General features: G+C 45.4%; 1 protein-coding gene across 2 annotated transcripts in view; it reads left to right on the top strand.

Moving 5' to 3' along the window:
- LOC131675471 (uncharacterized) overlaps window positions 1-26,252 on the top strand; it is a 32,045-nt gene extending 5,793 nt beyond the window's left edge. The window contains exons 2-11 of one of the 2 annotated variants that reach the window (XM_058954538.1): window positions 9,092-9,444; window positions 9,520-9,603; window positions 10,056-10,339; window positions 16,342-16,812; window positions 16,868-17,225; window positions 18,577-18,716; window positions 18,773-19,052; window positions 19,109-19,330; window positions 19,396-19,591; window positions 21,367-26,252. In XM_058954538.1, the coding sequence (XP_058810521.1) occupies window positions 10,085-10,339; window positions 16,342-16,812; window positions 16,868-17,225; window positions 18,577-18,716; window positions 18,773-19,052; window positions 19,109-19,330; window positions 19,396-19,591; window positions 21,367-21,376 (1,932 nt within the window). In that variant the 5' untranslated portion in view covers window positions 9,092-9,444; window positions 9,520-9,603; window positions 10,056-10,084 and the 3' untranslated portion in view covers window positions 21,377-26,252. The remainder of the gene's footprint in view (window positions 1-9,091; window positions 9,445-9,519; window positions 9,604-10,055; window positions 10,340-16,341; window positions 16,813-16,867; window positions 17,226-18,576; window positions 18,717-18,772; window positions 19,053-19,108; window positions 19,331-19,395; window positions 19,592-21,366) is intronic. The other variant, XM_058954489.1, reaches the window with a different exon arrangement.
- Window positions 26,253-26,574: the final 322 nt, after the last annotated feature.

Raw genomic sequence — 26,574 nt, 5'->3', positions numbered from 1 at the left:
TAATCCCATTAATAAATCTTCTTGCCGCGCACTGGCTTACTTTCCATTCTTTTCTCCGGCGACTCTTTAAATCCGTGTTGCCGCCTGATTCCCGCGATCTTTCTCGATTTAACCAATGCCGTCTCTCCATCACCTTAATCCATCTATCTGGCTTGGTTAACATCCGAGCCGAGCCAGCCGATCCATTCTTTTTCATCCGTCTACTTCGTCTGCCTACCACCTTTGTCTTTCGGCTTTTTTCACATTTCACTCTTCTCAAATTGAAAAAGACACTCGCACGGATTCCATCCACGCTCTTACGATCGAATTAGCGATAGTCAACTTGCCGAGTCAAAACTTATTGCACGCTCAATTTCGACAAGGCAGCCGAGGCGCTCTTAGTCGTTGTTAGATATCGAGCTGAAGAAAGAGATGATTGATTAGATAGTTGGCGGTTTATTGGAATTCAAGTAACGGATGACGAGTCGGGGAATAATACGCCTTTCTCTCGTGATATCACTTGTTGGATCAAGATGTATAGCTTGACTTTCCCGCGGGGATTCTGCCAGCGGAGCCGAAAATTCGCTTAACCCTGCTGCCACCGCTTCCTTTCAAACATTCCAGACACTCGTCGACATTTACATAATACATCTCGGCAATTTTCACTCCCTTTTCTTTTCTCAGTTTTTCATTCAACTTTCTTTCCCGTCCCAGCTTCCATTTCAATTCCATTTCCGCGACTGATCTTCACCTGATTTCATTTCCATTCAATCGATACGGCTGACCATAGGAAAACTCGCGGGTTTTCAATGAAACCTCGTCAATCCCGCTGCTTCATCGCTCGTTTCTCGTTAAAAACAATATCGCATTATTTATTTTAGCCGGATTTCCGTCTCGCCAAGGGATCGATTGGCAAGCTGTCGAAAGCTGTCTGTAAACTATAAACTTAAACGGGTTGCGTTTACCATCGAGGAGCGCGTTTGAAACTTGTAACAGGATTGGTCTTGAGGTTTTCACTCAACTTGTGATAAGAGCTCCACGGGCCGCTACTTATTGGCGAGTAAACTCACGCTGGATTGATATACGTAGACACGTATAGCACATTGTAGCTTTTTCAAGTAGCTTTAGCTGCGTCGTCACGCGCGCTTTTAATAATATTCTCGAAAATGTCGCTACCAAACATATCTCACAATTAGTTATTCTCCCTAGTCTTTCGTTTATTTTCAAATACCCTTGGCACGCAACGAGGTTAACGTCGCGGAAGAAACGGAACAAACCCACACTCTCGCAGGCAAGATTTTTTTCTGGACATCCATTCCTCGACAAACTCGCCATAGTATTTTCGCGACAATCACCACGTTGCAATCTTAACGGTTAATTTATTATCGTAACGTTTTATCATAAGTCACAACATTTCTGAATTATCTTTGCACTCGATAAGTATTGACTTGCGCTCTTTGCGTAAACGCTAGGTTCGAATGAAAAGTCCTGGAATCGACGAAGATGAAATATTTCGTAAACGAGCCATGAATCAATGAGCAGTAAACTCATTTAATACGTGCTAAATAGCGATCGACAAATATTGGAAAAAAGCACTGTGCAAGATTAATAGCTGCGATAAAAATAACAGAATCATGAGCAATGTCGACAGACGGAAAATGTGGAGAAATGTGTAAAGCGAAAAAGCTTGGTAATGGACAACGAGGGCGAGTTTTACTCGGCATTTCTAATTGTTCTGTCTGCAGTTGCAATTGAAAACCCAACTTGTTCGGATTTGTGCGAGCTGATATTGCGATCGATCGAGCCGTTCAATTAAGCGATACATCAAAGGCATAGGCAGAGACGAGGGGGCCACCCGAAAAGCAACGTTGCTTGGTCGATGGCCGTGAATTTTGCAGGATGGAGAAGAGAGCATTCTAAAGGGGTGATACAACCGACTACGGTCAAGTTTCTCGGGAACGAGAATCACTTGAGAACTGAACGACCGACATCCCGGCGGCTATAAAGTAAACAAAGTGCAATTTATCCGAGTCAATTGTTCTGCTAACAAGCTGGAGTTTGCCTTGTTGCTTAGCGCTTGAAACTGCGTTCACTCTCCCTCGACATGCCCCGTGGACAGCCTCGGCGTTTTCCCATTTGTTTTACACGATCTCAACTAGCGATATGTCGAACGTTCTTTCTATATTCAAAAGCTGATAGCTCACCGGGTATTTTCATTTTCCATCGTCCATCGCTCATCACTCGGACATTTCATTTATCTTCACAAGTTTATCTTCAATATTTTGCTTTCAAGAAGCTACGGTACTATAAGCGAAACGAAAATTAATTTATAGTTCGTTATTTAGCTTTTCAATCTACCTGTATATTACATACCAGAGGGTCGTGCCCTCTGCGCGCTTCGCGCTTCAAACTCCCGCGAATAAATAAGTAAACTATAAGTATAATTTTTGATTTTAAATAACCATAGAAATGTTTTCCTATGTCAAAGCAATGGTGCTTTCATGTAGAAAAAAATAATAGTGACAGAGCAGGTTAGCTACACCGCCGTCCCTTAATCTACCAGCGAATTTCACTTAACAAATATTAAATATATTTTGATGCAATATAGTATTATCATGAACCTTTGACTGCGGTAGACCGGTACACGATGCAATTAAATAGTCGATCTGCCTTCGCTCGAGCGCAGCAGCTAGGCGAGCCAACAGTTAAAGTATTGGTGGTAAGCAAATTACAAAGCCACGTCAACTGCACTCGGTGTATTTGTCACGTTTACTGATTTCTAACATGCCGTTGTCTCGTTGTCACGAATAAAAGCTCTAGTGAAAATCTACATTGTACTTACAAACCTACAGGGTTATTGAGTTATTGATTGAACGCTTTTTTATATCCTTTATAACTTTGACTTGTACTGCCAATTACAACGCCATGTTTCGTCTAGCAATCATGAAATATTGGGTTATTAACCTAGAAGCTCGATTCATTTTGATTGGCTGGATACGCGGAGGCATCGAGAATACACGGTGGCGGAATTTCTTTTATAGTAGGTCGAGCTTGGACGAAACAACTGCAATCGTTGTGGCGTTAATTTTTTAAACATAGCTTAAACTTTATTGAGAAACACTAATGAAGCACAAATAGGGGCTGTAAACTTGAGTTCCTTTTATGGGCCATAACGATGAAAATGTATTTTCATCAAATGAATGTCGTTAAAAAAATTGCATTCGTTCGCCACTTTGAATTAATTGCTTGAATCGTAGGAGCTTGATTTTCCAACGATAATCTAGCCAATACCGCGCGACCTTTACTAACTAACTTGGCATTCAAGTTGATCGTTAGCTCGCGTAATAACGCGTTATGGTCAATCACGGAGCGAGCTGGCTCGCGAGCTAAACGCAACACCTCATTTTTCCATAGCGTCGCTCTTAATATCTGGCCGCGATGGCGTTTCGCGAGCAGTGCTAAATCATCGTCCCCTTGGCAGGCTTCGAGACGACGGTTCGCGTTGCACGAGCTTTTTTCAATGCTGGTTCTAGGTTTACGACTAGGCTCAATGCTTGACATTATATAAGTAAGAGAAAAACGACGTCCGTATAAAGTATCGATCGCCTCTTGTTACGGAAAGGGATGTGCAGCAGTTGGGAAAAGGTTGTTGGACGTTTGCTTCTGCATCAAAGGTAAATATGGAAAAGAGCTTATCACGTAATCGATCCGTTCCGAAAATTCGCAGCCGGCGATCGGGATATAGCGGCGAGGCGCGACTGCCATGGATCCGTAGGCGCAGTGCGAACGATAATCGCATGTCTCGTGGCGGCGACAGCCGCTTCAATTGCAACCGCTCTATTTCCTCGCGCAGGAATTAGCGCCGCCTCGATCGATCGCTGCTACTCTTTTCTCCCTCCTCCCCGTCTTCCTTTTCCTGCTCCTCGATTCTCTCCCACCTTTCCTCCTTTCCGCTCTCTCTCTCTCTCTCTCTCTCTCTCTCTCTCTTTCCTTTCCTTTCACACCTACATCCATACACGACGCAACGCCACGAGCTCGTGAATTTCGTCGCCAATAGATTCTGCATCGAACAATTCATCCGCAACTACCTCTCACTTTTCCGACTAACATCTCGTTTCGCAAAGCTTTCATACCCGGATGACAACTCCAACCAGTAAGTCCAATCAATCAGCTTATTTGGTTCGCCGTCTCGCATTCCAGCTTCTAACTTGGTCGCTACTCAACTTATCGTCCTACGTTCATTAATATACCACGACGTTAATCCATGTCGTTTTGTGGAACACAACTGTAAATACAATTGAATAATATTAAACCAATCCAAAGACATTTCATCAAGTTATATTGCTAGTCATGAAGAACAAATTGACTTGTGGCATTTTATCGGTCAAAATCTATCAAAACAACTTGTAAAATATTTTTTATAAACGACGTGCGTTCTGTGTGCAATAAGTTTTCGAGGAAAAATTACGTTTCCACATAGTTTTTCCGCGATGGCATCCAAATATCGAATACTTTGGCTGATAAAAGTCATAGAACGGAAGACGAGATGCAAGTAATACTGCATTTGAAACCTTAGGCAGTTACTCTGATACTGCATGCCAAGTACCGCGACGATGTTTACTTTGTAAACTAGATACGTACGTAATATCTCAGAAAGTCGTATTTTTTCAAAATGCAAATATTCTTGAAGCTTGCCGTTTTCTCCACTCAATTGATCTGCACGATATCATCTTCGCAAAACATTCACGCAAACAACGATAGTACATTTTGTTTCTGGAATCGTCCTTTAATATTGCTACATTTTTAACCACCACTATTTTTTTTCCTACCGGACTGTTTCGATAACGTGCAATATCAAAAGAACCGTAATATACTTATCGAATACACGTATTCGCAATAATATCGCGTACCCTATAATAGCCTTAACTTGATGAATTCTCGAATTTAACTTATGAACAACCACGGAATTGGAAACATTGATGATGCTGTTCCGACAACTGTAACATAATTGGATCGGGTTAAAGCCTTTTAATCGGTGGATCACAATGCTTTACTGCAAAAATTGTATAGATAGGAAATATGAGGCAAAGCAGATGACCTTTTTACGAGTTATCTATCCCCTAGAAAACAAAGAATTAGATTAAATGATAAAATTAGTAACTATCAAACGATCGGATTTGGAATTCCACAGCGTACAATTCGAGGATCACTTTTGTTTATATTGTATGCTAATGACTTGTTTCAAAATATATCGAATGGTTCTGCATTAGCATACGCAGATGAGTCTGCTGTAATATCAGTTGGGATATCACTATAGATAAAATGAATTAATTACTTTCATATATAGCTCTAGCTGATTAAATGTCCAAAAGTTATCATTGAACATTCATAAAACAGACTATATGACTTTTGGTTGCCATGAAGTACCTGTAAATATTGAGATTACAATTCATAAGACAATCATTAAAAGAATATAGGCTAATCGTAATATCTTCACGTAATTTCTTACTATAATTTCTCAGTATGGTCTAGTCATATTAATCACTAAATCTGTGGCATTTATTTTTTATAAATTATCAAAATCTACTAGTACAAAAATTCTGCTACAAATGGGCCATAGATATTTTTATAGGATTGCGAATTACGGAATTCAGCAATGGGGAGGTGTTGAAATAAGTATTTTATACCCACTTCAAACCTTACAATACAAATTTCTGAAAATAATTTGTGAAGATAAATTTACCGCGGAAAATTATCCAGTGCGATAGATTAAAATTATGTAAGAATGCACGAGAATCATTATGCTATCGTTATGATAAATTATGTACAAAATGTAATAACTCAATAACAGCAAAACAAGAATCAACAATTCTTGAAATTAACAAAACGATGTATAAAAACAGTAGTTATGTTGTTGCTAATAAAATATTCAATAGATCACCAAAGCACTGGAAAGTGTATGTATAACTAGAATAATGAACACAGCGAAGAATCTTTAACAGTTTGTATGATGAAATTTCAATGTTATGTATTTTTTACGTATGTGCGTTACAAATTATTACATAATTCCTATAAACAAGAGAAAATTTCCGTTATGTTGACTGATGATTAATACCTACAGCTAAGCACTAGTCTAGGGCATATAGGGCACTAGGTTAATATCATGAACTACTGATATGGAAATGTTTGTACAGATTATAGGCATTTTTAAAAATTGGCAGAGAAAGGCTGCTCACTTGAAAGTATACAATAGGTAAATGAAAACACTTGTTCACGGTCATAGAATTATGCTTCAAAAGAAGGTTGGATGTATCGATCACTTGAGAGAGAGAGAGAGAGAGAGAGAGAGAGAGAGAGAGAGAGAGAGAGAGAGAGAGAGAAAGCTGCCGCATTGTTGCTCAAAGTTCGCAAGTTGTTTGCTGATTCGCTGGAGAAAGGGGTGCCATTGATAAATATCGACAGAGGTTTACAATGGAATGGAGAGTTGTCGGAGTGGCGCGAAATATGCCGGTAGCCGCGCCAGCCAGCGGCAAGCGGAAGTCCTAGCGTAATTGGCTGGCACGCGCTGCATATCTAATGGCAATTGCTATCTAGCCAGCTGCAGTGCAGGCGCGCACGCAGCAGCGTGGTCGGCGCAGCGCGCGAGCGAATGCGAATCTTAGTCCGTCTGCCGGACGAATTGATAATGAGCCTCGCAATCCCGTCACCTTCCATTGTCCGGCCAAAGCTGCAAAACTGCACTTGGCTTTGTGCCCGCTACAGCTTTTAGCTGTGCTATTCAAGTCTTTTGATTAAAGGACCTTTGTTGCCGGAAACGTCTCTTTCGGAGCGCCCCTTTACTTTCCATTTCTTTTTTAATTAACAAGCTGCCAGCGCCGCGTCGCTATGGAGCTTTCAGCTTAGTCACTCGTAATTTTCATTGGAAAAAACAATTGCCGCTACAAATTAATGAGATTGCATCTCTGCCCCTGTCTGCAACAATTTTTAACGAGCTGCCGCAACGCGGGTTAAACTAACTGTGGGCCGGCTGCATTGTCGCGTGAAAATAGTTTGCAACTGGCTGCCCTCCCCGATGGTGCCGATGTTAATGCTGAAAATGAGAAAATATCGCGGCTCGCGAGCCAGTGTCTGTCGCACTAGCCGCTCGTCTGGAAATGTTCATTAGCAGCGTCGAGCAGCGATATGCGAGCCTTCGGTCGGAAAGCTTTCTAGGGTAGGCGTGCCCAGGCGCAGCAGGCGCAGCAGGCGCGACCCGCTAGATTTTCGATCAATTAGTTTACAGTGGCGATTGGTTGGGCAACCAGCTGAAATATACTTTTCGGCGGCGTGCGCGCATCCACGGGCAAATTGGCGAGCGGCGCGCCAGCGGTTACGGTCCCAACATTGTTTTAAGTCACTTGCCTTTGTCATTGCCAAATAATGCAATCGCTCAGCCGAGCTCTCGCTGCGCTCAATTCAGTCTGCGCCCTCAGCTGTAAACGACCTCTCTTCGCTTGTCACTGCGCACCTCCCATAGCGACGTCCTCGCCAATTCAGTCATTACCAAACTCGTCTTGCCCGCCGATGGACAATCTATCTCTTGGTTTTATTTTCGTTGATCCAGAGAATCAACCACATTTGTTCTCCCATTTGTCTTTGTCTACTGCCACAGCGCAGTTACTCAGGCCTTGGCCATTTATTTAAGCACGCGAGAGAGTCCATTTTCAGTGTGTAAAAGCACTTCAACCATTTCTCCCAGAGCAACGCCTACTTCCTGTAAAAGTACCACATTGACGAATGAACATTTTGATCGAAGCTTCATGAACAACTACATTCAAATCAAACACCATTTGCCGAAATTGGATGAGGAAAGTATGCGTGTTAATAATTTTAAACGAATTCTTTCAATAAAATCATTCCAAATGGTATGGCTGCTTGCAGTCAAACTACTTACCTAAGTAGGCTGAATAACGTCACTATTCTAGAAGTACACTGTCATTATTTTGATACGCTTTCAAAAGTAGTACCACGTATACCTCTATTGGGCTTTGTTATTCAAAGAACTTGAGCCGTGAATGTTCTTCAGACCGGGTGGAAAGAAAGTTTGCAGTTTCTCAAGTTACTGTGAAAATCACGTTCTTGAACAAATTTAAAATATAGAGTCTAAAATATGCAATAAAACAAATTCATTCCATACGTGTTTCTTACCCTTCAATCGCTAATGGACAAGCTTTCTGGTTCTTGTATGTCAGAAACTAATTATGAATAGTCACTACCTAATTAACTTTTAAATTATCCTCAAATATTGTATTTTATTTTTACATTTGATGAATAATTGCACAGCGATTTTACCACCAATGACTCTTCGAAGTGGTTATCATAACAAACATGTTTTGAACTAAGCATGAAAATCCGAGTGGTGTCTAGTAATAAAAATAAAATGCATATATGCGATCAAACATTTTTTTATCGAACGATTAAGTGATAATGATAACGCTTTGATTGTGGGATAACTGATTGAACATTACACTTTGCAATGAAAAATTGAAGAATCGTATATTTTTTGTAGAGTACGAAAGGTCATGTTTACAATACTTGCCCGTTACGAGTTTTGTAAAAAGATGAGCTTTACGTTCAAGACAAGAACTATATGTTTCAGGCGAAGCTGCCAGTTGGAGATGCCATCCGAGAGAGTTAGGGCTAGTGGTTGAACCGATTAAACATTTTCTATAGTAATCATATTGGATTAAGCCAAGGCAAGTGCTCGATACTGCGGACTTAATTCAACGGTGGTCCCGAGCGAGCTAGTCGAATTCAGTAATTTAATAGATGTTGGAGATATGAGGTGCGCGATTTAATTGACGAGATATCGTTCTCTTAAACGTTTTGATGGTTGATATATATAACACATCTATAAAAGCTATCCAAACGAAGAGAGACTTTTCTATTACATTCTAACTAAATTAACTTTTAGTGTTTTTCTTTTATTTTATTCTAAAATACAGAAAAAAAGAAAGCTTGTGCAATAGAGTTTTATGTCAGCTTGCGTCCGTTGGCCCGAAGTTGATAGCATTTAAGGTAGGCGTATTTCGCTGACCACTGTTACTTAGCTCATCAATATTTTCCTTGTCAGGTATGCAGTGGTGGTGCGTCCAACTCACAACTAGTATTCCTTGCTCGCGTTCATTGCCGACGACTATGCTTATACGCAGCAAACCCTAAGTTTATCTCAGATTCGCAGTTGGACTCTTTACATGAATTTCGATTGACTATGTGTCTGTGATAAAGCCTGATTAGTGAATAACAAGACGATATACATGGCCATCGACCCCGACTGTAATGGGGCTTTTGAATGACAGTATGTTCAAGTACGTTGAATCGATCGTCGACAAACTCTTTAGGTGCATCGCCTTCCATAGTTACGTGCAGTCAGTCATGTTTGCTTGGAGCTGTACTCACGGGCAACTCGTCAATCACGAAAAATCCGTAAGGTTTTTTTGAGCAGCGCTTTTTCTGGCTGCTAGTGCAGTAGCTCAGTACTTTAATTAATGACCATTTTAGAAATCGATAGCTTAGAAGACGACGAAAGCTCTTGGCCGGAGGCACGACACAAAGTACCGATTCCACACCAAGTTCGAGGCTTGTGTAAGTATATTCGAGTCGATCGATTTCTCGCTTGACATGTATATTGAGTAATTACGTTATCAAGTCTAATGAAATCCACTGATGGAATGGAAGCATCGCAGACGTCTCCAGTGGAAGCTCGCTCGAGTGGGAGTAAGGCAACGCTTGAACGATCTCGAACTTTTACTTAGGAACTCTAAGAGCACAAAAAATATTGCTTCATCCTTTCCGCCAAGCAAATTATTGCCAGCACCGAACAAGTTCTCGATTCTGTGATGAGCATGTTTGCCGAAGCCGCCAAAATGGGCTGCCCCGGCCTGCGGCACAACTTCAACTTTTTTCAATAAAGTGCCATTGCTATTACGCAACTAATTACAGCCGTGCTCTTTTTATTTCACACGAACCCTGCCAGCGGCGAGAACTGAACGATAAATTTGCTTTGCTCACAGTCTACCGATTGTCATGTGTTGCAGAACTGACGCGTTAGCATGCGCTAGCGGCAATGCTGCACCGGAGCACGTCATCGCGGCGCCGACGGGCGTCGCGCAGCGTTACTGGCCCGTCGCAGACCTCGGCGTCGACCTCGGCTCAGCAGCAGCAGCTGCAGCAGCCAGCAGCTCGCAGCAGGAGGGCATCCCTCGCTTCGAGCGAACCCGCGGCCGAGGCTCCCAGACTCGGCATCGACCGCCAAAGATCGCCGCGCGGCAGCTGCGTTCCCAACATCGCCCTTGACTCCGAGGACCACACTCCCGACGAGGTCAGCTTGCGCGATATGCCACTCATTACTCTTACCTCATCGAATCCTCCCTCGCTTTCGTTACCCATTCGTCACCGCCCCTCTCTCTCTCTCTCTCTCTCTCATCTACCGCTTGCTGCAGCTATCCTTTCCTCAATTCGCAGCGATAAAAGCAAATTTTTATTATAATCATTCATTAGCATTCGAAACGCGAAAGTCGATTGCCTGTTCTATCCGAGACAGCCACGCATCTCTATCCTGTCTAACTTTTATCCAATTTGAGTAATCGTATCAGTTTTTTAGTTCTTTTAACTTTCAACTCGGACCATCTTTTCATCGCCCATTCATGCCCCACCCGTCTAAGTTTAGGTGCTTTCATTGTGCTATCACTTTTATGAGACCCATAAAGATTTTATCATTATGTAGTTTGTTCCAGTTACTGATTTTTTCATTCCTCTTTGGTTTATAGATATTTCTAATTTTTTTTCTAATACTGTCAATCTATTTTCCTCTTTATTTGTCAATGCTTACGTTTTCCATTCGTACACGACGACCGGTGTTCTATATTTCTTGAATGTGATCGCCATTACTATCTTTGTTGCGTAATAGTACGTGGTACCGACGTAGCTCGTTGATTTCTATTTCAGTATTATTGTCACTAGTTATCGGATACTTGAACTCATCAACTTTATCAATTTTGTATTCCCAATCACTAGATCACCCTGGTTGGCAATAAATTAGGCTTCCATTGTCAACGATCATATACTTTGTTTTCGATTCATTAATTTCTAAATTTATCTCTTCGGTTTTTGTGATCAAGACATTTGCATTTTTAGCCACCGTCTTTTAGTCGTATCGGAGTAAGTCGACATAATTATCCAAATAACCTAAAATTTGTATCATCCAAATCCAAATATGCTCTTTTGTATAATCTTTCATACAGAGGAAAACTTGTTAATATAATTACCTGATAGAGATCTTTGTTATCCTCGTTCGTTAGGGCAACGGCGTTAATCAGCAATTGTTTATGGAAATAATTTTCAAGATGTCCTATAGTGGATCATTAACGGATGGTACGATATATCGATAAATCCTTAACAGTTTCTTTTTTGTTAATGAGAAAACTCGTGCTTTTCAGCTTCTTCGTAGTCGTAGTAAATCGTGAAGTCATTCTTAGAAAATATGCTCTGGTGTTTCCTGGAGTGCTGATATTCGCTATCTTAGTTCATTAAATCTTTTGGTATATAAACTTAGAATTGCTTAAGTTACCACCTTTATTTTTCTTTTATTGTTTCCGTTTTCCATTTAGGTTTCGAACGTTATCCATAATACTGTTAGAGATCCAATTTTAAATGCAGCTGAATCCATTCTCCAAAGAGTAGTAGCCTAGCTAGGTCTGAGTATAAAAGCTTTCCAACTTTGATAAGAAACATATCAACCTATCAATAAGCACATGACGGTTTCATTAGTATGACCTATCGTCCCTCTACGTGACAGTGCGACATACACTGACATTGTTATCACGTTATCGTTATCGTTACAGGCGAATCATTCCACACTTCCTTTCACTCGTTGTGATCGGTGAGGTGCTTGAGTTGGCACCAGGATTTTTCGTTTTCAAATTGGTTTTGGTTCGGCTTGTCGTTCTATGTAGCTAAATTTTGCTTCCCAAGACGATCGATAATCCCACCTATTGCATAACTAAGCAAATAGGTGGGTTGCTTCATACCAGGGATATCGTCTAGCTATTTTAAACCAGTACAGGTCCACCATGCATCTATGATTATATCCTATTGGCTGTCCGTTAATGTTTATTCTTATATTCGCAGTTAACCTTAAAACCGTTCAATTAAATTCAGGGGCCGTTTTCGATCCGCAATCCGAGAAAACGCTATGTAGTGGCTAATGGAATCCACCGAGTAACGATAAAAACAACTAAATTGAAATTAGCGTATAACACGCCAATAGTTATGGGATTTTTAGCAGTTTCAATTAGACTATAAGAGTTGAGAGATTGCTAAAAACTTATTGTAGAAGCTTTTTATATATCTTAACTGCAATTTGAAATATTTGCATTTGTCACGTTGTCCCTAGCACCAACAATATCTTTCTTCAGTCAAATTTTCATCAAATTCTTTTCTTGATGTGTAGTGCCCTTTTCGGAGAACATATATCTATACATTACTGTCCCGAAGTTTACAAGGGCGAAGAAAACAATTCAACAATTTTGAAAAAGGTACAAGAAAATTGTAATAGATTAACAATAATTCAATAATAGTCATTTTGAAGGACGCAAATAGTCTGAACAATTGAAGTAAGCGCCGAAGGAGGGAACAATAAACGAGGGTCAGAAGAGTCATTCACCTAAGCTCTGACTGCTGAATGCCTATTAATGAGCTTGAAAATCAATTTGAAGTTGATTGTAGCAGAAGGGGGAGCATAGACGAGGAGGGTTAAAATTTTTGAAACGAGGAGGCTACGGGGAGTTCTCGAATTGATGCGGTCTTTCTCGTTCGCGGAAACTGACTGATGACGCCAACGCGATACACTGCAAATAGTTGTTCCGTGAGTTTTGCGCGTTGACTACACTGCGGATATATCTATCGGGTGCGGAGTTACGCTTTATTTGCATTAAAATTTTAATGTTCTCGCGAACTACTCCCGACCGACATCCAGTTATTCTGCCTCTGGTATTTCCCTCGAGGCATCAGCTACCTTATCGCTTTGCTCTATATTCCAGCTCGCTTTCCCTTTCCATTCTCTCTCCCTTTTCGGCTACTCTCTGCTTCTCTCTCGTAATCTGTATCTCCGTACATCAATGTTGCTATTACTATCAAACATTGCTTTTGCATTACTACTTCAACAGTATTGCGCTCCGATGCACCTGAGGTGATATCACTTGTTTTTAATATGTGCGAGCTCTGCATCATGCATCTTTATGCAAGCTTCAAATTCGCTTAATAAGATAATCATATTACATAATGAAAACGCTCTAACTTGCTTGTTGACTGCACTCAAAGTCCTTCTATTTTTGAATATAAAATATACTCTGTAAAGTTTCAAACTCGCTTGCCTAACTTTTTTATACGACCCGTACAAGCAACTGTAAATATTAGTCTTCGCGTTGAGCGACCTAAATAAGCCAACACACAGACTTCACGGATGTTAGCCAATTGCAAAAACTTGCTACTTCATTCGGGATGTGCAATCAATGATTTGTCGCAAACAAGGGCGTTCTTCACAAAAGAACTCATCAATTTTTGTCAACTTTGAAAAGACAAAAGTGGTGTATCTAATGTGATTTTTCTCGAAATACGTTTTCGCGCAAATTGAAAGGGTTTGATCTCATTCGTTGGGACACGGTGTTTGCATTCTACGGGGTGTACTGATTTTCAATTTTTACACGATCACGTTCAACCGCTACATAAAAAAACATACCGAATTTAATTTTGACTTCTCGGATAGAAGAGACTCGTGCTTTTTTAAAAAGGCATATGGAGTTTCGAATAAAGCAAGTACCTCAAGGGCGCTTGACCTGCAGCGAATTCGAGCATAACGTGCAGCATAAATTTATTAGCTGCTTTTGGCAAAAATGTAGGCAACTAATTGCCTACATTTTTGCCGAAAGTACTTGATAAATGTATAAGGTTTCATATTATTTTTCCATTTCCTACATATATGTTCTCAAAACATGTGTCCTTTTCGAAACGTATGAATTAAAAATATCACAAGCTTTTTAGATAGCTTATCGCTTAGAATGAGTCCTGGTAAAAAGAGATTTGCCTTTAGTCGAAAGCTATGGCTTAGGTCTTAGCTGACTTTCTTTTTGAAAAATTATAGGACCAACAACCAAGGGATGATAACCTTGGTTGGCTAAAGCTTGGACGAGCTTGGTCACACTCGATTCATGGAAACACGCAATATTTCGGAATGGGATAATACGAATGTCTCGCAGAAATACTCCCCCAACATATGGAGTGGTGAGCGGATAATATCGCTCAATCGTCTTGGAAAGAAATTTTCCTCATTTTTATAGGTAGATCGATGTTGATCAGTGATGTTTTTCAGCTTTCAAAAAAAGATATTGTGTTTCAATTGAAATTCAGCAAAAAAATATTGCATTTCGGATATGCGGCTTCTGTTATAGTTTAAATTCAAAATTCGATAGTTTTTGGAACTTGTTTTTATAATAGAAAGTTGCTTTAATTATATACATGTATTATGTTATTTAGTGTTCGATAGTTGATACACATTATTACTTTACTATTTTTCTTGCGTATACATTTTGTGAGTTAATAATTCATTGATATGCAGTTAATATTTATTCACTCAGATTATATTCGTTAGTATAAAAGACACATTGGCAAATGTGATGCAAACATTGATATTGGATACGAATGTGATTGAGTTTCGATGAATAATACTTGATACTATTCGCAGCTGAATACGATATGTATGTATGCCCAAATCCAAGTAGGTTGTCGAACTGGCTGACCGCTGCATTCGTTCTTTCGTCTTTGCTTTTTGGATCCGAAGGAAAGTGCCATAAAAACAGTAGATCAAAAGTATCCATGACTTTTCGGCATTGTTGTGCCTTTCCATGTGTGCGCGCATATTCCACCGGTAACCATATCTGGAATACTCTGACTCGCTTGATCCAATTGTAACACATTTCAATAAATCGTCGATGCTGCTTTTTATATCGGTTATTCAGCAAAAGAAAGCATTCTAGGTGAGAGTCCAAACGGTTGATGTGTTTCAAATTTTCGAGGAAATTCAAATTTCTTTCGCAGATTCATTGTCAATTCCCGCAATCAGCTTTCACATGTTTCGCTATGGCTGCTAGAATAATCAATTTATTCTGCGATTGCGTTAATCGTAACATGCGAATAAGGTCGGTGCATGTGGAATGTGGAGAAGAATTGGAAGTTCCACTCGGCGTTCCACTCAGCCGTGGCTAGGTTTCTCGCTGTTGCCGATTTGTTAGTTGCCTTGATCCTTCCGCTGTCCTAATGCTCTGCTGCTGCTGCTGCTTCCCTAGATAATTTTCTTTTTGTCCTGTCGTCTGTTTTGATATTCTAATTGCCAGCTGTGTTATTATTTGTTAAGAGTGATCGACGCTATTGATTGCAACGCTTCTGCCAACTCATTGATTTGTAGCCTAGTGTACTCCACGTCTGTCGCTCGCACTTCACTTCGCTAAGTCGCTTCTTTTTACGATAGCCGTTCTCGAACAATCGTATCATTATCATCTGCACTCACAAGGCAATCACGTAATTTGGCTATGTTGTCGGCAGTAGCAGTAATATTCCCACGCGATATCTTCTTAAAATCGTTAACGCTTAAATTTTTAATCGTCTTTTCTATCTTTATTCCATGTAACAACAACATAAGAACGATGTAAAGTTAATTTTTCTAAAATTCAGCATCTAAAATTTATTATACAATACCACAAACACAAAAGGCACAATCTTTTAAAACTTATTTATTTCTGAATTATCAGGGTTAGCAAATGAATTTCTCGTCGATCCCGTCGGTGACGCGATCTCGATCTTGATTGCAACGCTGTCAAATATTACGTTCATTAGCATAAGCCGACACGATTGAAGCGCATATTTTTAAATTTGTCTTTGACATGTAAAATCATTGCTCAACTTACTAAATGCTCGATACGGACTGAGCGACTGAAAACATCGAAGCGAAGGTATTCATATCGTGGCTGTCTCACGTTCCTTGTTAGAACGCTGCGCGACGTGGTTGCGGGAGGACTGTAATATTTAAGAAACGCATTGTCATTGGTTTCGTTGGGAAACCTTAACGCGCCGCTCGCGTACTGGATTTGATAAGAATAACAGAGCCAAGCAACGCGACAGTGCTGTAATCGAAAGACTCGATCGGAGTAACGATTGATTTCCGGCGTGCGAGCCGGAAAGCAATAATCACTGCCTCGAACGGGGGAGGAGCGCAAGCAGCCGGGCCCCGGTTGTGCAGCAGGTCGTGCAGGGCGGGCTGGTCGGTTGCAGATGTTCAGCCGCAGGCTGCTGCCCGACCCGGAGCAGTTCAGCGCCTCGCGCCTGAGCCTGGCGCCCGACGCGACGAGGAGCTCGCGCAACTCGCTGCTGCCGGACGAGTGGACGCAGGGCGCGCGCAGCCCGCGCGGCTCGCTGGTGCCGCAGGCGACGCCGCGCAGCCCGCGGCACTCGCTGGTGCCGGAGCCGCAGTCGCTGAGCCCGCGCAACTCGCTGGTGCCGCTGGACGGCGCCTACGGGCGCGGCCCGCGCACCGCCCTGCTGCCCGAGGCCGGGCGCAGCCCGCGGCACTCGCTGGTGCCCGAGAGCGCCGCCGCGCCCAGGAGTCCGCGCGGCAGCCTCGCCAACATCGACTTCGCCGAGCGCAGCCCCCGGGGCTCCGTTTGCCCGGAGCTGGCCGCCGCCGCCGCGGCCACCGCCGCCTGTCGCTCGCCGCGGGGCAGCGTCTCGCCCATGGACCTGAAGGTGGGTTGCGCCGCGCGGCCGCTGCCGGCAGGCTTACCGACCGGGGGCTTCGCAGGAACGCAGCCCGCGCGGCTCCATCGCCTCGGAGTGCGCGAGCCAGAGCCCGCGCGGCTCGGTCTGCCCGGAGCCGGGCGGCCGTTCGCCGCGCGGCTCCGTGGCCCCGTACGAGGCGCTGGCCGGCCGGTCGCCGCGCGGCAGCGTCGCCGGCCACCGCGGCTCGCTGGGCGGCGTCGAGGACGAGCCGCCCGCGGCGCCCGCGGCGCGCAGCCCGCGCGGCAGCATCGGCGCCGAGCTGGAGCGCAGCCCGCGCGGCAGCCTGTGCCTCGGCCAGGAGTCGGCCAGGCGGCCGTGGCCGGGCCAGCAGGTCTACGCGCCGGCGCAGCAGGAGCCCAGGAGGCACTCCCAGGACCACGGTGAGTACCCTCGCGGCCGCACCTGGCGCTCCATCGATCGAGCAGGCTCTCGGGCCGCGTCGCGTGCGACCGAGCCAATTTCGGGGCTCCTCTCCGTCGCGATGCCACTCCGGTGTCCGCGCTCTCGTTAGCTCGGCGAACCTCGGCCTGGCCGGAGTCACGCGCGAGCCCCGAGCGTCGTGCCGCCCAAAACCAGCTCCAGACCAATTCCACAACGGATCCGCCAGTCCGAGTCGAACGTTCACTGGCCGGAATAGCTACTGATTTTCCCAGTACGCCGCTGATTCGGTTGATCATCTCCAGGTGCACGTCGTGCGAGCTGCATATGGGAAAGGCTCTGCAGACGATTGCTAGCGCTAAAACTTACTGGTTATGTTATGTGGGTACCCTTACGCGTCGGAGTAGCGGCTTTGTGACTTCGACTTTACGATCTCTCTTATCGTTATCAGCCTTCGTGCTCGGCCATTTCGGCGCAGTGTAGCCTTTTAGGGAAACCTTTCGGAATACCTTTGAGCAGTTGCTACGAACAATGCGCTTAGCGAACGATCAAAGTACTCGTGCGTTATTGTCGGTTTAAATGTGTAACTTGTTTGATTTTTAATTCACTTTTTCATTGAAATAACGTGACAGGTGAAACGAAAGACGCTCTTCGTCCGGCCAATGTTCTTGCACGGAGTCAACAGCCTCGCGCTACATTTAGATGGGGTAATTTTACGCTTCGCGCGTCTCGATCACTCAAGTCCTGCGACTTCTCGCTGATTCGGATTCACTTCGTTATTCCGTCGGAATAGCTGCTTGTCATTGACACCTTTCCAAGCTGACTGTGTAAGTCTCGGATGGAGAGAGTTTTTCGCAGTCAGTGCTTTGGCTTGGCAAACAGCCGAATTGAAGGAGCAGCTTCGCGTCGAAACTTACCCGGTTGCAGGCACTTCTGATTCAGATTAATGGTTTCCGTGGCGCCTGAATTTTCGGAGCCCCGCTCGTTAACTCGAGAGTCTTGCGCCCGGCAAGATAGTTGTTTACGTGCTAATTTATACAGCTACTCGAGGCATCGCCAGCAGAGAAAACACTCGAGCCAGCGTACGCACGTTCGCTCAGCCTCGGTATCCCAAGTAATCAAGTGAATTAGCAGGAGCTTAAATTAGCCAGAAGCTGCGCGCAAGCTCGAAGGAAACCGGAGATAGCCGGAGATATCGTTCCGCCGAAGCCGTCCGCTGCGTTGCGACTCGAGCACGCCGATCGCGACGACGCGCGCGCAGTCACTGGGGACAGCTGCCAGGCCCGGGCGACCCGCCGCGAGCGCGGACCGCGACCCGGCGCACGGCACTGAGGCAGCTCCGCTGGTCGGCAGGCGCGGCCAAGAGCAGGACCAGCAGCGGCAGCAGCGGCGCGCCGGCGGCGGCCAGCGGCCGAGGCGGCGCGGGCGCCGCCCAGGCGGGCCTCGCCTACGGCTGGCCGGAGTCCAGGCGGCCGAGCAGCTCGGTCTCGCAGGTGAGCCTCGCCGCCGCGAGCGCCACGGACGCCAGTACAGCGCGGGCCGCCGTCAGGTTTCAGGCGACGAGTCGCGGCGGCTGTGCGAGGGCGCGCCATATTTATGCAAAAATGTCGGCGGCCTGCAGCAGGGCCCGGGCGCGGCGAGCGGGCCGGCCGGCCCGGTGGGCGTCGCCGCCTACGGCTCGCTGGTCTTCCAGCTGAAGGACGCGCACCTCGAGGCCAGCGGCAGCTGCGACTTCGCGCTGCGCGCCCTGCGGGTCGTCGGCAAGACCACGCCCGTCACCGTCTTCCTCGCGCTCCTCTCCGCCATGCCCATCGTCATGCTCATCCTCGGTAGGTCGCCGGCCGCCGGCCCGCCCATCGATGCCCCAGTGTCGCTCGGCTTGCAGGTGTGCAGTTCGTCAGGGACTGCCCGCGGGAGCCGCACATCCCGGTCTACATGCTGGTGGGCGGCAGCCTCGGCAGCATCCGCATGTTCTGGACGCTGTACTCGCAGATACGCTCGAGGCGGCCGGAGGTGCTGACGGTGCCGGGCTCCAGGTCGCAGCTGTCGCCCACGGGGCTCGCATCGATCGCCCTCTCCTGCTTCCTCGTCGGCTGGTTCGCCCTCGGTAGGACCGCGCAGCGCCGGCGAGCCGCCTGGTGGCTAGCGTTTCCTCGTCGTGGCTGCTTGCAGGGAACTACTGGATACTGAGCATACGGTGGCCCGACTACGCGCCGACGCTGTTCGAGCCCAATCGCTGGTGTCACAAGACCCTCTACGTGTTCTCGCTGCTGCACCTCGCCGTCGTCTACCTGGTCATGCTGGTCAGCCTGCTGATCGGCCTGGGCCTGCTGTTCTGCAGGATTTTAGCCTGCCCCTGGCCAGAAAGGTTGGCTTCTCCGTACAGCCGCGCGGGACCGCGCGGTTCGCGTTCGCGCGGACGATTTGCTTGCCGAGACTCGGTTGCCGCGGCAGTCAGGCCGAATCGCCGTGCGTGCGGCGCCCTGCCAGCCTCGCCCCCCAAATGCAATTAAAGCACGGCGCTTTTCATTTCGAATTCAGGTTTCGCGCGAGCGACTCGCTGCACGCCCTTATAAGCTTACGTGCACCACGCAATGTCGACTTACGTCGCTCTGGCGCGCTGCACCAATTGCTCCATTGTTTTGCTAAATCAACTCGAATTTCTCGCCGGAAACCCCACGGCCGGTCGTGTTATTTCAGTTATCCGCACGCTCCGCTTTCACGTTCAAATTTGTATGTCGGCTGCCGTTATCAAAAATGTCGATGGGCCCGACTGTTTGCTGCGCGCTAACTCGAGTAAACTCCACGAACGTGATAATCGTTGATGTAATGCAGACAACATAATTATGCGGCAAAAAATTGTTTATTCGAAAATCCCGTGTGCTTCTACTTTTTACTAAAAAATATCCTTGCAAAATGTTGCATTGACGTATAAAGCAAGATAAGAAAGTGGGTCATGCAATTACATAAAACTCGATAATCTGTCTTTTTTGTTATATTGGCCTGATGTAGAGAACACAATGAATTTGAATGCAATTGCTCTGAATGCCACTTGTTTTTATTAGCATTAATTCAACAAAGCATTTTTACTTACAATAAGACTGTTTTTACGAGGATATTTTTATGGGGCCAATCGGTATAAAACACTGAAATGAAAAGTTTGCTTTGTTGGCAATGAAAAACCATTCTACTAAAAATATCGTCACGGAACTTTTGTTCACCTCAAATTACTTGGGATGATCTTTAACATTTTTGCCATAAATCGTCGTAGAGTGTTGTAGGAAAAATCGATTGATTGGAGATTCAATTCTTGAAAAATTTCGGAAATGTTGTGCGCTCGTCATTTTTTCACTTTATTATTTTATGAGGTTTCGGAGAGAAAAATATAACTGGGAATGCTCGTGACAATCGTTTTACGACTTTACAAGAGCTAAAACTCACCACTAAAGGAACCTTCAGTATAGATTTTCATGTAAATTCAGTAGAATTTAGATAATTGTTAAAAGTACCTCATACACATGGCGTATCATTTCCAGATATTTGAAATGCCCTAGAGACACGTGACCTTTTTGAGAACCTTGCATACCCTTCGACAAAAAGCGCTTGCTCTTATTGATACTCGAGTGCCTCATTAGTTAAAAAGCACGAAAAGCTTTGTTTTTAACCGGAAACATAGGCAATATCGAATAACTAGAGATAAACTACATACCTATAGTTAGAACCGGCGGTCACTTTTAGTTGAAGATGCATGCTTAAGCAGGCAAAAATCGATGGCAAGCATAGGGAGTCCGTGTGTATTTTCCATTTCATTTGAAAATGAGTAAGAATACTGAAATATTAAAGAACGAAAATTGTTTGCGCCACTTTGTCAAAGAATTTTCAAAAAGGAACATTATTTTTCGTTTCGAAACTTCGAAGGAGAGTCGAAAAACAGACGATGCACCTGCAAGCTTGCTATGGACTTTGTGTTGATCTTTGTGTTATAAGTCGAATGGAAAAAATTTTCGAGAACAATGAGGCGCTAAATGGTGTCCGAGTCCAAGCCTACACGAGCGCAGCGCGAAAGATCGAGGCCCATGGCAAAAGAAAGAGGCGAAGGATCGCGCTAACACGAGGTTCCGGCGATTCTGGTTGTGATTGCAGGTACAAATAACCAAGACATTCGACGCGCACGAGGAAGGAGCAGCCGCGAGAGGACGGAGGCGGAGGCAGCAGCTTGCTCCGACACGGGCCGCTGCTGGAGGAGCTGGCCGAGGAGCCGGAGCGCGAGGAGCGCGAGGCGATGCCCGAGTGCAGGCTCGCGCTGGTTCCCCGGCCGGCCACCACCACCGACGTCGAGTCCAAGTACTCCAGTAAGGTGCAGTTCCGCGCGCCCGACATCATCCAACTCTGAACGATCGGCAGAGTTGGCACACGCCACAGCCCTTCGTCTCGCCACTTGCCGAGCTGCGCGTCACGCTGCTACGGGTAAACACCAACGAAGCTGCACACTTCCGCGTTCGCCGTTCCTCGCCCGGTCCTGGCTGCGCGAGTCTCTGGCCCGAGACCTCTCATCCCGCCTCCCAGCTGCTTCGTGTTCTCGTCCATCCAGCGGACGTAACTGTTCCTCCGAGCGTCCGCGAGTCGCGAGCGCGATGCGTTCAACCGTCTTCTTCTTCGCACAGCTTTGCACAGTTCGCGGCTATTATGGGTCGCTAATTTGGCGTCTCTTGTCTCGCTCATCGATTGGTTTGCCGTCAGCGGGCTGTCGAGCTGTCTGCCTTGTTGCTCTCTTCGCGCCTCGATCGATCCCATTTATTTCCAGAGCCAATTAACGCACAAGCCGGCAGCCGGGTGCGACCTGGCGATTATTCAAGGTCGACGGATCAATGCGTCTGAACGCTTTCAAACGGGCCACTCAGTTCGGTCGCTCGCTGCGAGGCCCGACATCTTTTTCCAGCTTTCCACGAGTCCCGCGATTGGTCGATCGAGCAAACGCTCGTAATGACATGCAAGCACGCCAAGAGCCGCCGTCAATCGACTTGCAGTTTTGCTAGGCACAAGAGTATAGTCTTGGCTATATCAGACAACTTCGTAGGTCGCCTTGGGCGATAAGCCTTTCGCGAGCTGCATCGTCGCGCCTACACCAGAGGTAGATCACCACTGTCGGCTGTAGTTATTTGCCGAGCTTCGGGTAAGCAGAGCGACGGCGAAGCGATCCGAGGTAGGGCCATGTACGTTTAGCGCGTTTTCGCGAGAAAAGTGTCAATTACTCTGTACGACGTATTGGTCGTCAGCGTTACATCGATCAAGTCCAGTTCCATAACGATGGCTCGTATAGATACGCGAAATGTATATCGCGAGATGTTTATTAGAAGTTCGCGTTTCGTTCGTTTGGGAGTTCGTTTTGGAACAATGCACGAAAGCGTGAAATGTCGGCGCGGCGGGTGCGTTGATTCGAACGACAAGACGGCGAAGGATGTATGGCGAGGCGTTTGGGCTTCTCTCCTTCTTATCCAACAAAGGCTTTCGGAAGCCCGCGTCGTCGCCTGCCCCGCTCCCGGCAGTCCAATTTTCATAGTGTTTCTGTTGCGAGCGCGAGGCGCTGGCGAGCTGCAGGCGTCGAGCGCCGCCATCAGCCCAGAGACGACGGCCGTTCAGTTCTGGATCCGACGAGGCATCGGTGCATTGGCAGCCGCCTCGTCGAGCAAACAAAGGTGCCGCGAAGAAGCGACAAACAAGCGGGGCGTTATCGATCCTCGCGGGCGTCCAACTGGGCTTGGGCTGCCGAGTGTCCAGCGGAGAATGATCGGCGCGATCGGCGCGCTGCGTTCGAGGAGGCCGCGGGATCGATGCAGCGAGCGGACGCGCGCGTCGCGGCAAGCTTTCGCGGACACTCCGCGGTTTGCCCCCCCCCCCTCTCTTGTTGCCGAGGTGCGGCCGCGCCAGTGCCACAGCTTCCACGTGACCTATTAGCTCGTAACGACGCGACCGAAGGCATCGGTGCGTAGCGCTGCACGTATCAAGGGAAGACAAGCCTCGCCCTCGCTAGTTCTCCGCAAGCTGACTTGCGTTATTCGGCGAATTCGTACCGACGCGCCTCGCTAACCTCCAGATCGTAGATCCATTCTCCTTGCGTCTGCCGTAGCGCTCCTCCAGTCGGTTTCACGACTGGAGAACAATGAATATCCACAATTCAGGACGCGTTTGCTCGTTCTAATTTGCAATATCGATTCTGCAATCCAGATGCAGACGAGTTTCTAAATTACAGACGGCCGCGCGCGCGTATCGATTGGTTGTTAGACTCGCAGCACTTGAAACTCTCTGTCCGTCCCTCTGCACCACCGCCATACGTTCTGATGTAGCTACGAGTAGCAGTCCACTAGCTGCTGTCTTCTTGCCGTGTGCTACCTCCACGGAGACCCATTTAATCGGCAAGTGCTGCATACTCAGCCCATCTCTTACTTCTTCTGACATTTTCCTGTCTACACAAGTCCTATATTTACGCTGCTCAGCTTTCATTGGTCTTGATTGAGCATTCGCGCGAAAATCATCTCCTGAAAATATATCCTTTTAAATAACCAAGTACGTTACGTATAGCAGATAACGAATAGTCTGTGTAGAGAAAATATGGTACATTAAGTGCGCCGTAGCTCCATCCAACCACTCAAAGCTTTTATATAATATATCCGTTTAAAACCGAGCGACCATTTCACATTCTATTTCATTCCATTCCATTTCGCATTCGGATTAACGAATGAATATATTTCTTCAATGTTAACTGCATTCCGATGATCTTATCTCTATTTCGATGCATTTTAACCTATGGCACACGCTTTATATCAAAATACAACTGTGTTTTCGACACATTGGTTCTTTGATTAACGATCCAATTCGTTTCTTTGTTCTAGTAGTTTGTCTTATAAGTCTGATAACTTGTAATATATATCTTGCGATGTAAGATTTTGTCTATGGTGTAACTGAATCGACGTTTATATTCCCTTGATAGGCAGCTGGTCGTTAGAAGTAGTAAACAATATAGGCTTAGTTGAATAATGAATGGAGGTATAGAGTGCTAATGGTTGTGATAAATAAAAAAAAAAGCTAATCGTTATTTTTTATGTCCTATACCGTGTGAACAACTCGCGAGTGCGCGTAGATTCTACAATATTGCTTACGTTTGATAATGCGTGTAGAATAGCAAAACGTTTCGAGTTCGTTCGTTGCTTTAGTCGAAGCCGATTTATTTGTGCGAGAATTCGCGAGCAATGCCAAGAGAAATGGAAGCAAGTGCAAGACGAGAAGTTTGCAGGGGATGCTGGTGAGATGATGTGCCGCATTGGTCGTTGGTCTATTTTGAGGACACGGATAGATTTTAAAGACTGTTATGAATTCGTTCAATTGAAAAACTTATTTTCTTAGAAAAGTATCTTTCTATTTGCACAAGCATCAAAAGTTTTTATACGTGAAAACCAGTATATAGCTAGGCACGTTATGTTGTTGGAAGAAATTTTTGAAGAAAACTGTATATAACGGCAGCGTACATTGTGATTGTTCATAAACATTGTGGTCCAGATTTTTAAAAATTTAGAGATTAAGTGAACAAGTATACAAGTAATAAGACGTAATAAGACGTAATAAGACGTAATAAGACGTAGCTTGAAAATTCAAGAATTGAAGATCGAACACCATATTTTTCGCGGTTAATTTAACGCCAAATCCTCGATAAGAAGGATAGTAAGCGACGTAGCGCGGCGCTACTCGCCGAGAAATTATCGGACGAATATTTTTTACTTGGACTATAGCGGTTATCACGGGTACCAAACAAACCAACACTTTTTTCAAACGAAGCTGGCAAGGCCATAAGAGCGCACACAGACACGAACTATTGGCTGCATAATGTACTCGATTGTTTTTCGCCACTGCTGGAATCTAATTATAGCTCTGATTCGGCCAGTAATGTACATTATCGATGGACGGATGGCGCGATAAGCAGCTGTTTGCGAGCGAAAACGAGGTTGCAATTAATTGATAGTGCCAACGCGCCTGGCCCTGCAACAGCCATACTCTCATCGTTTACTTCCGTGCTCGTTTCAGCACAAATAATGTCTATCGTTTCTGCCTCGAGTACAATAGCGTGCGTCAATATCGACAACTGCGAGCGCCTTTTTTACGAACTGCAACGGATTCGTCACTCTGTGTACATTAGGAATTCTAATAATTGCAAATAGGATACGAGCCTAGTGCATAGCATGTGTCGTGTATAATTCAATGTCAGCGTAGTCACCATTGTAGACGCACTTTTAATTTTATAACAGCACTCTCATGGGTCCAAACGTTCAGCTCGACTCCTAATCGCGCGCGCACACGCAATTGATTAGGTAAGGCTCGGGGCAAGCTACACATTTTTTACTGGGATATCCATCGAAATTGCCGGCGAACAGAGCACTTGTCTACTACGGTCTACATCCCGTACCGCTCTCTATGGCAAATTTATATACAGATATCAAATACAGTTAGTCGACAGTCAACTGCAAATCACGGAGTTGACGCCACGAGATGTTCCCATTTATACCAAACTTTCGGCTTACGATTCTTCCTTTTACATATTCTATTAACAACCAATGTCTAACACTTATCGCATAAGTTCACTCACGACGGCTTTGCCGATAAGCTATCTTTTTTACATCAACAAAAAGTAGTCGTTGCATGTATCAACGTACACAGGTACAGGTTGTTTCTTCCATTTCAACATTATTATCAATTTATCCCACAGTAGTCGGCGTGCGGTATTGATCTAAGGCTTGACAACGTTACGATTACGTAGATTAAGCGAGAGTGCCGAACTGCCGAGTGACCGACCGAGCAGATTGTGTGTGTGTGCGTGTGTGTGTGCGTGTGCGTGCGTGCGAACTTATATTTATTGTACGCAGTCCAGATCGGCGTATGCAAAGTTGCATATGACAACTATATTTATTATGTAAATACACGTGTAATAGTCCCCTTACCACGGGAACCATATCAATCAATGTTAACAAGTTATATGATGAAATAAAGATAATATATTGAATCTGGGCGTTCGTTTATCAATCGACCACTCGCATCACTCGTCCTGGGCATGTGCTACTGGTTCACTAGAGGATCTTTTGCTCTCGCAAATAAAGTTTAGGCCGAGTTTCAGCTCGGCTGGCTGTTGCCGCAAAGACACCCCGTACGTACGCTGGAGTGCATTTGCATTTAGATGAAACTCTAGACACCGTGAGCAGCGTGCACAAGCGAGCTCTGCAAACGATGCTAAACCTGCCTCGTCGATAATCGAATTGTTGGTCGACGCTGCGTCGCGGACTAAAAAGTCCAAGAAAACTGAGTGCG

Source organism: Phymastichus coffea, unplaced genomic scaffold (assembly GCF_024137745.1).
Source record: "Phymastichus coffea isolate CEN01 unplaced genomic scaffold, Cenicafe_Pcof_1.1 PCOF00001, whole genome shotgun sequence".
Taxonomy (NCBI): Eukaryota; Metazoa; Arthropoda; class Insecta; order Hymenoptera; family Eulophidae; genus Phymastichus; species Phymastichus coffea.
This window is presented reverse-complemented; position numbering and strand designations above follow the sequence as displayed.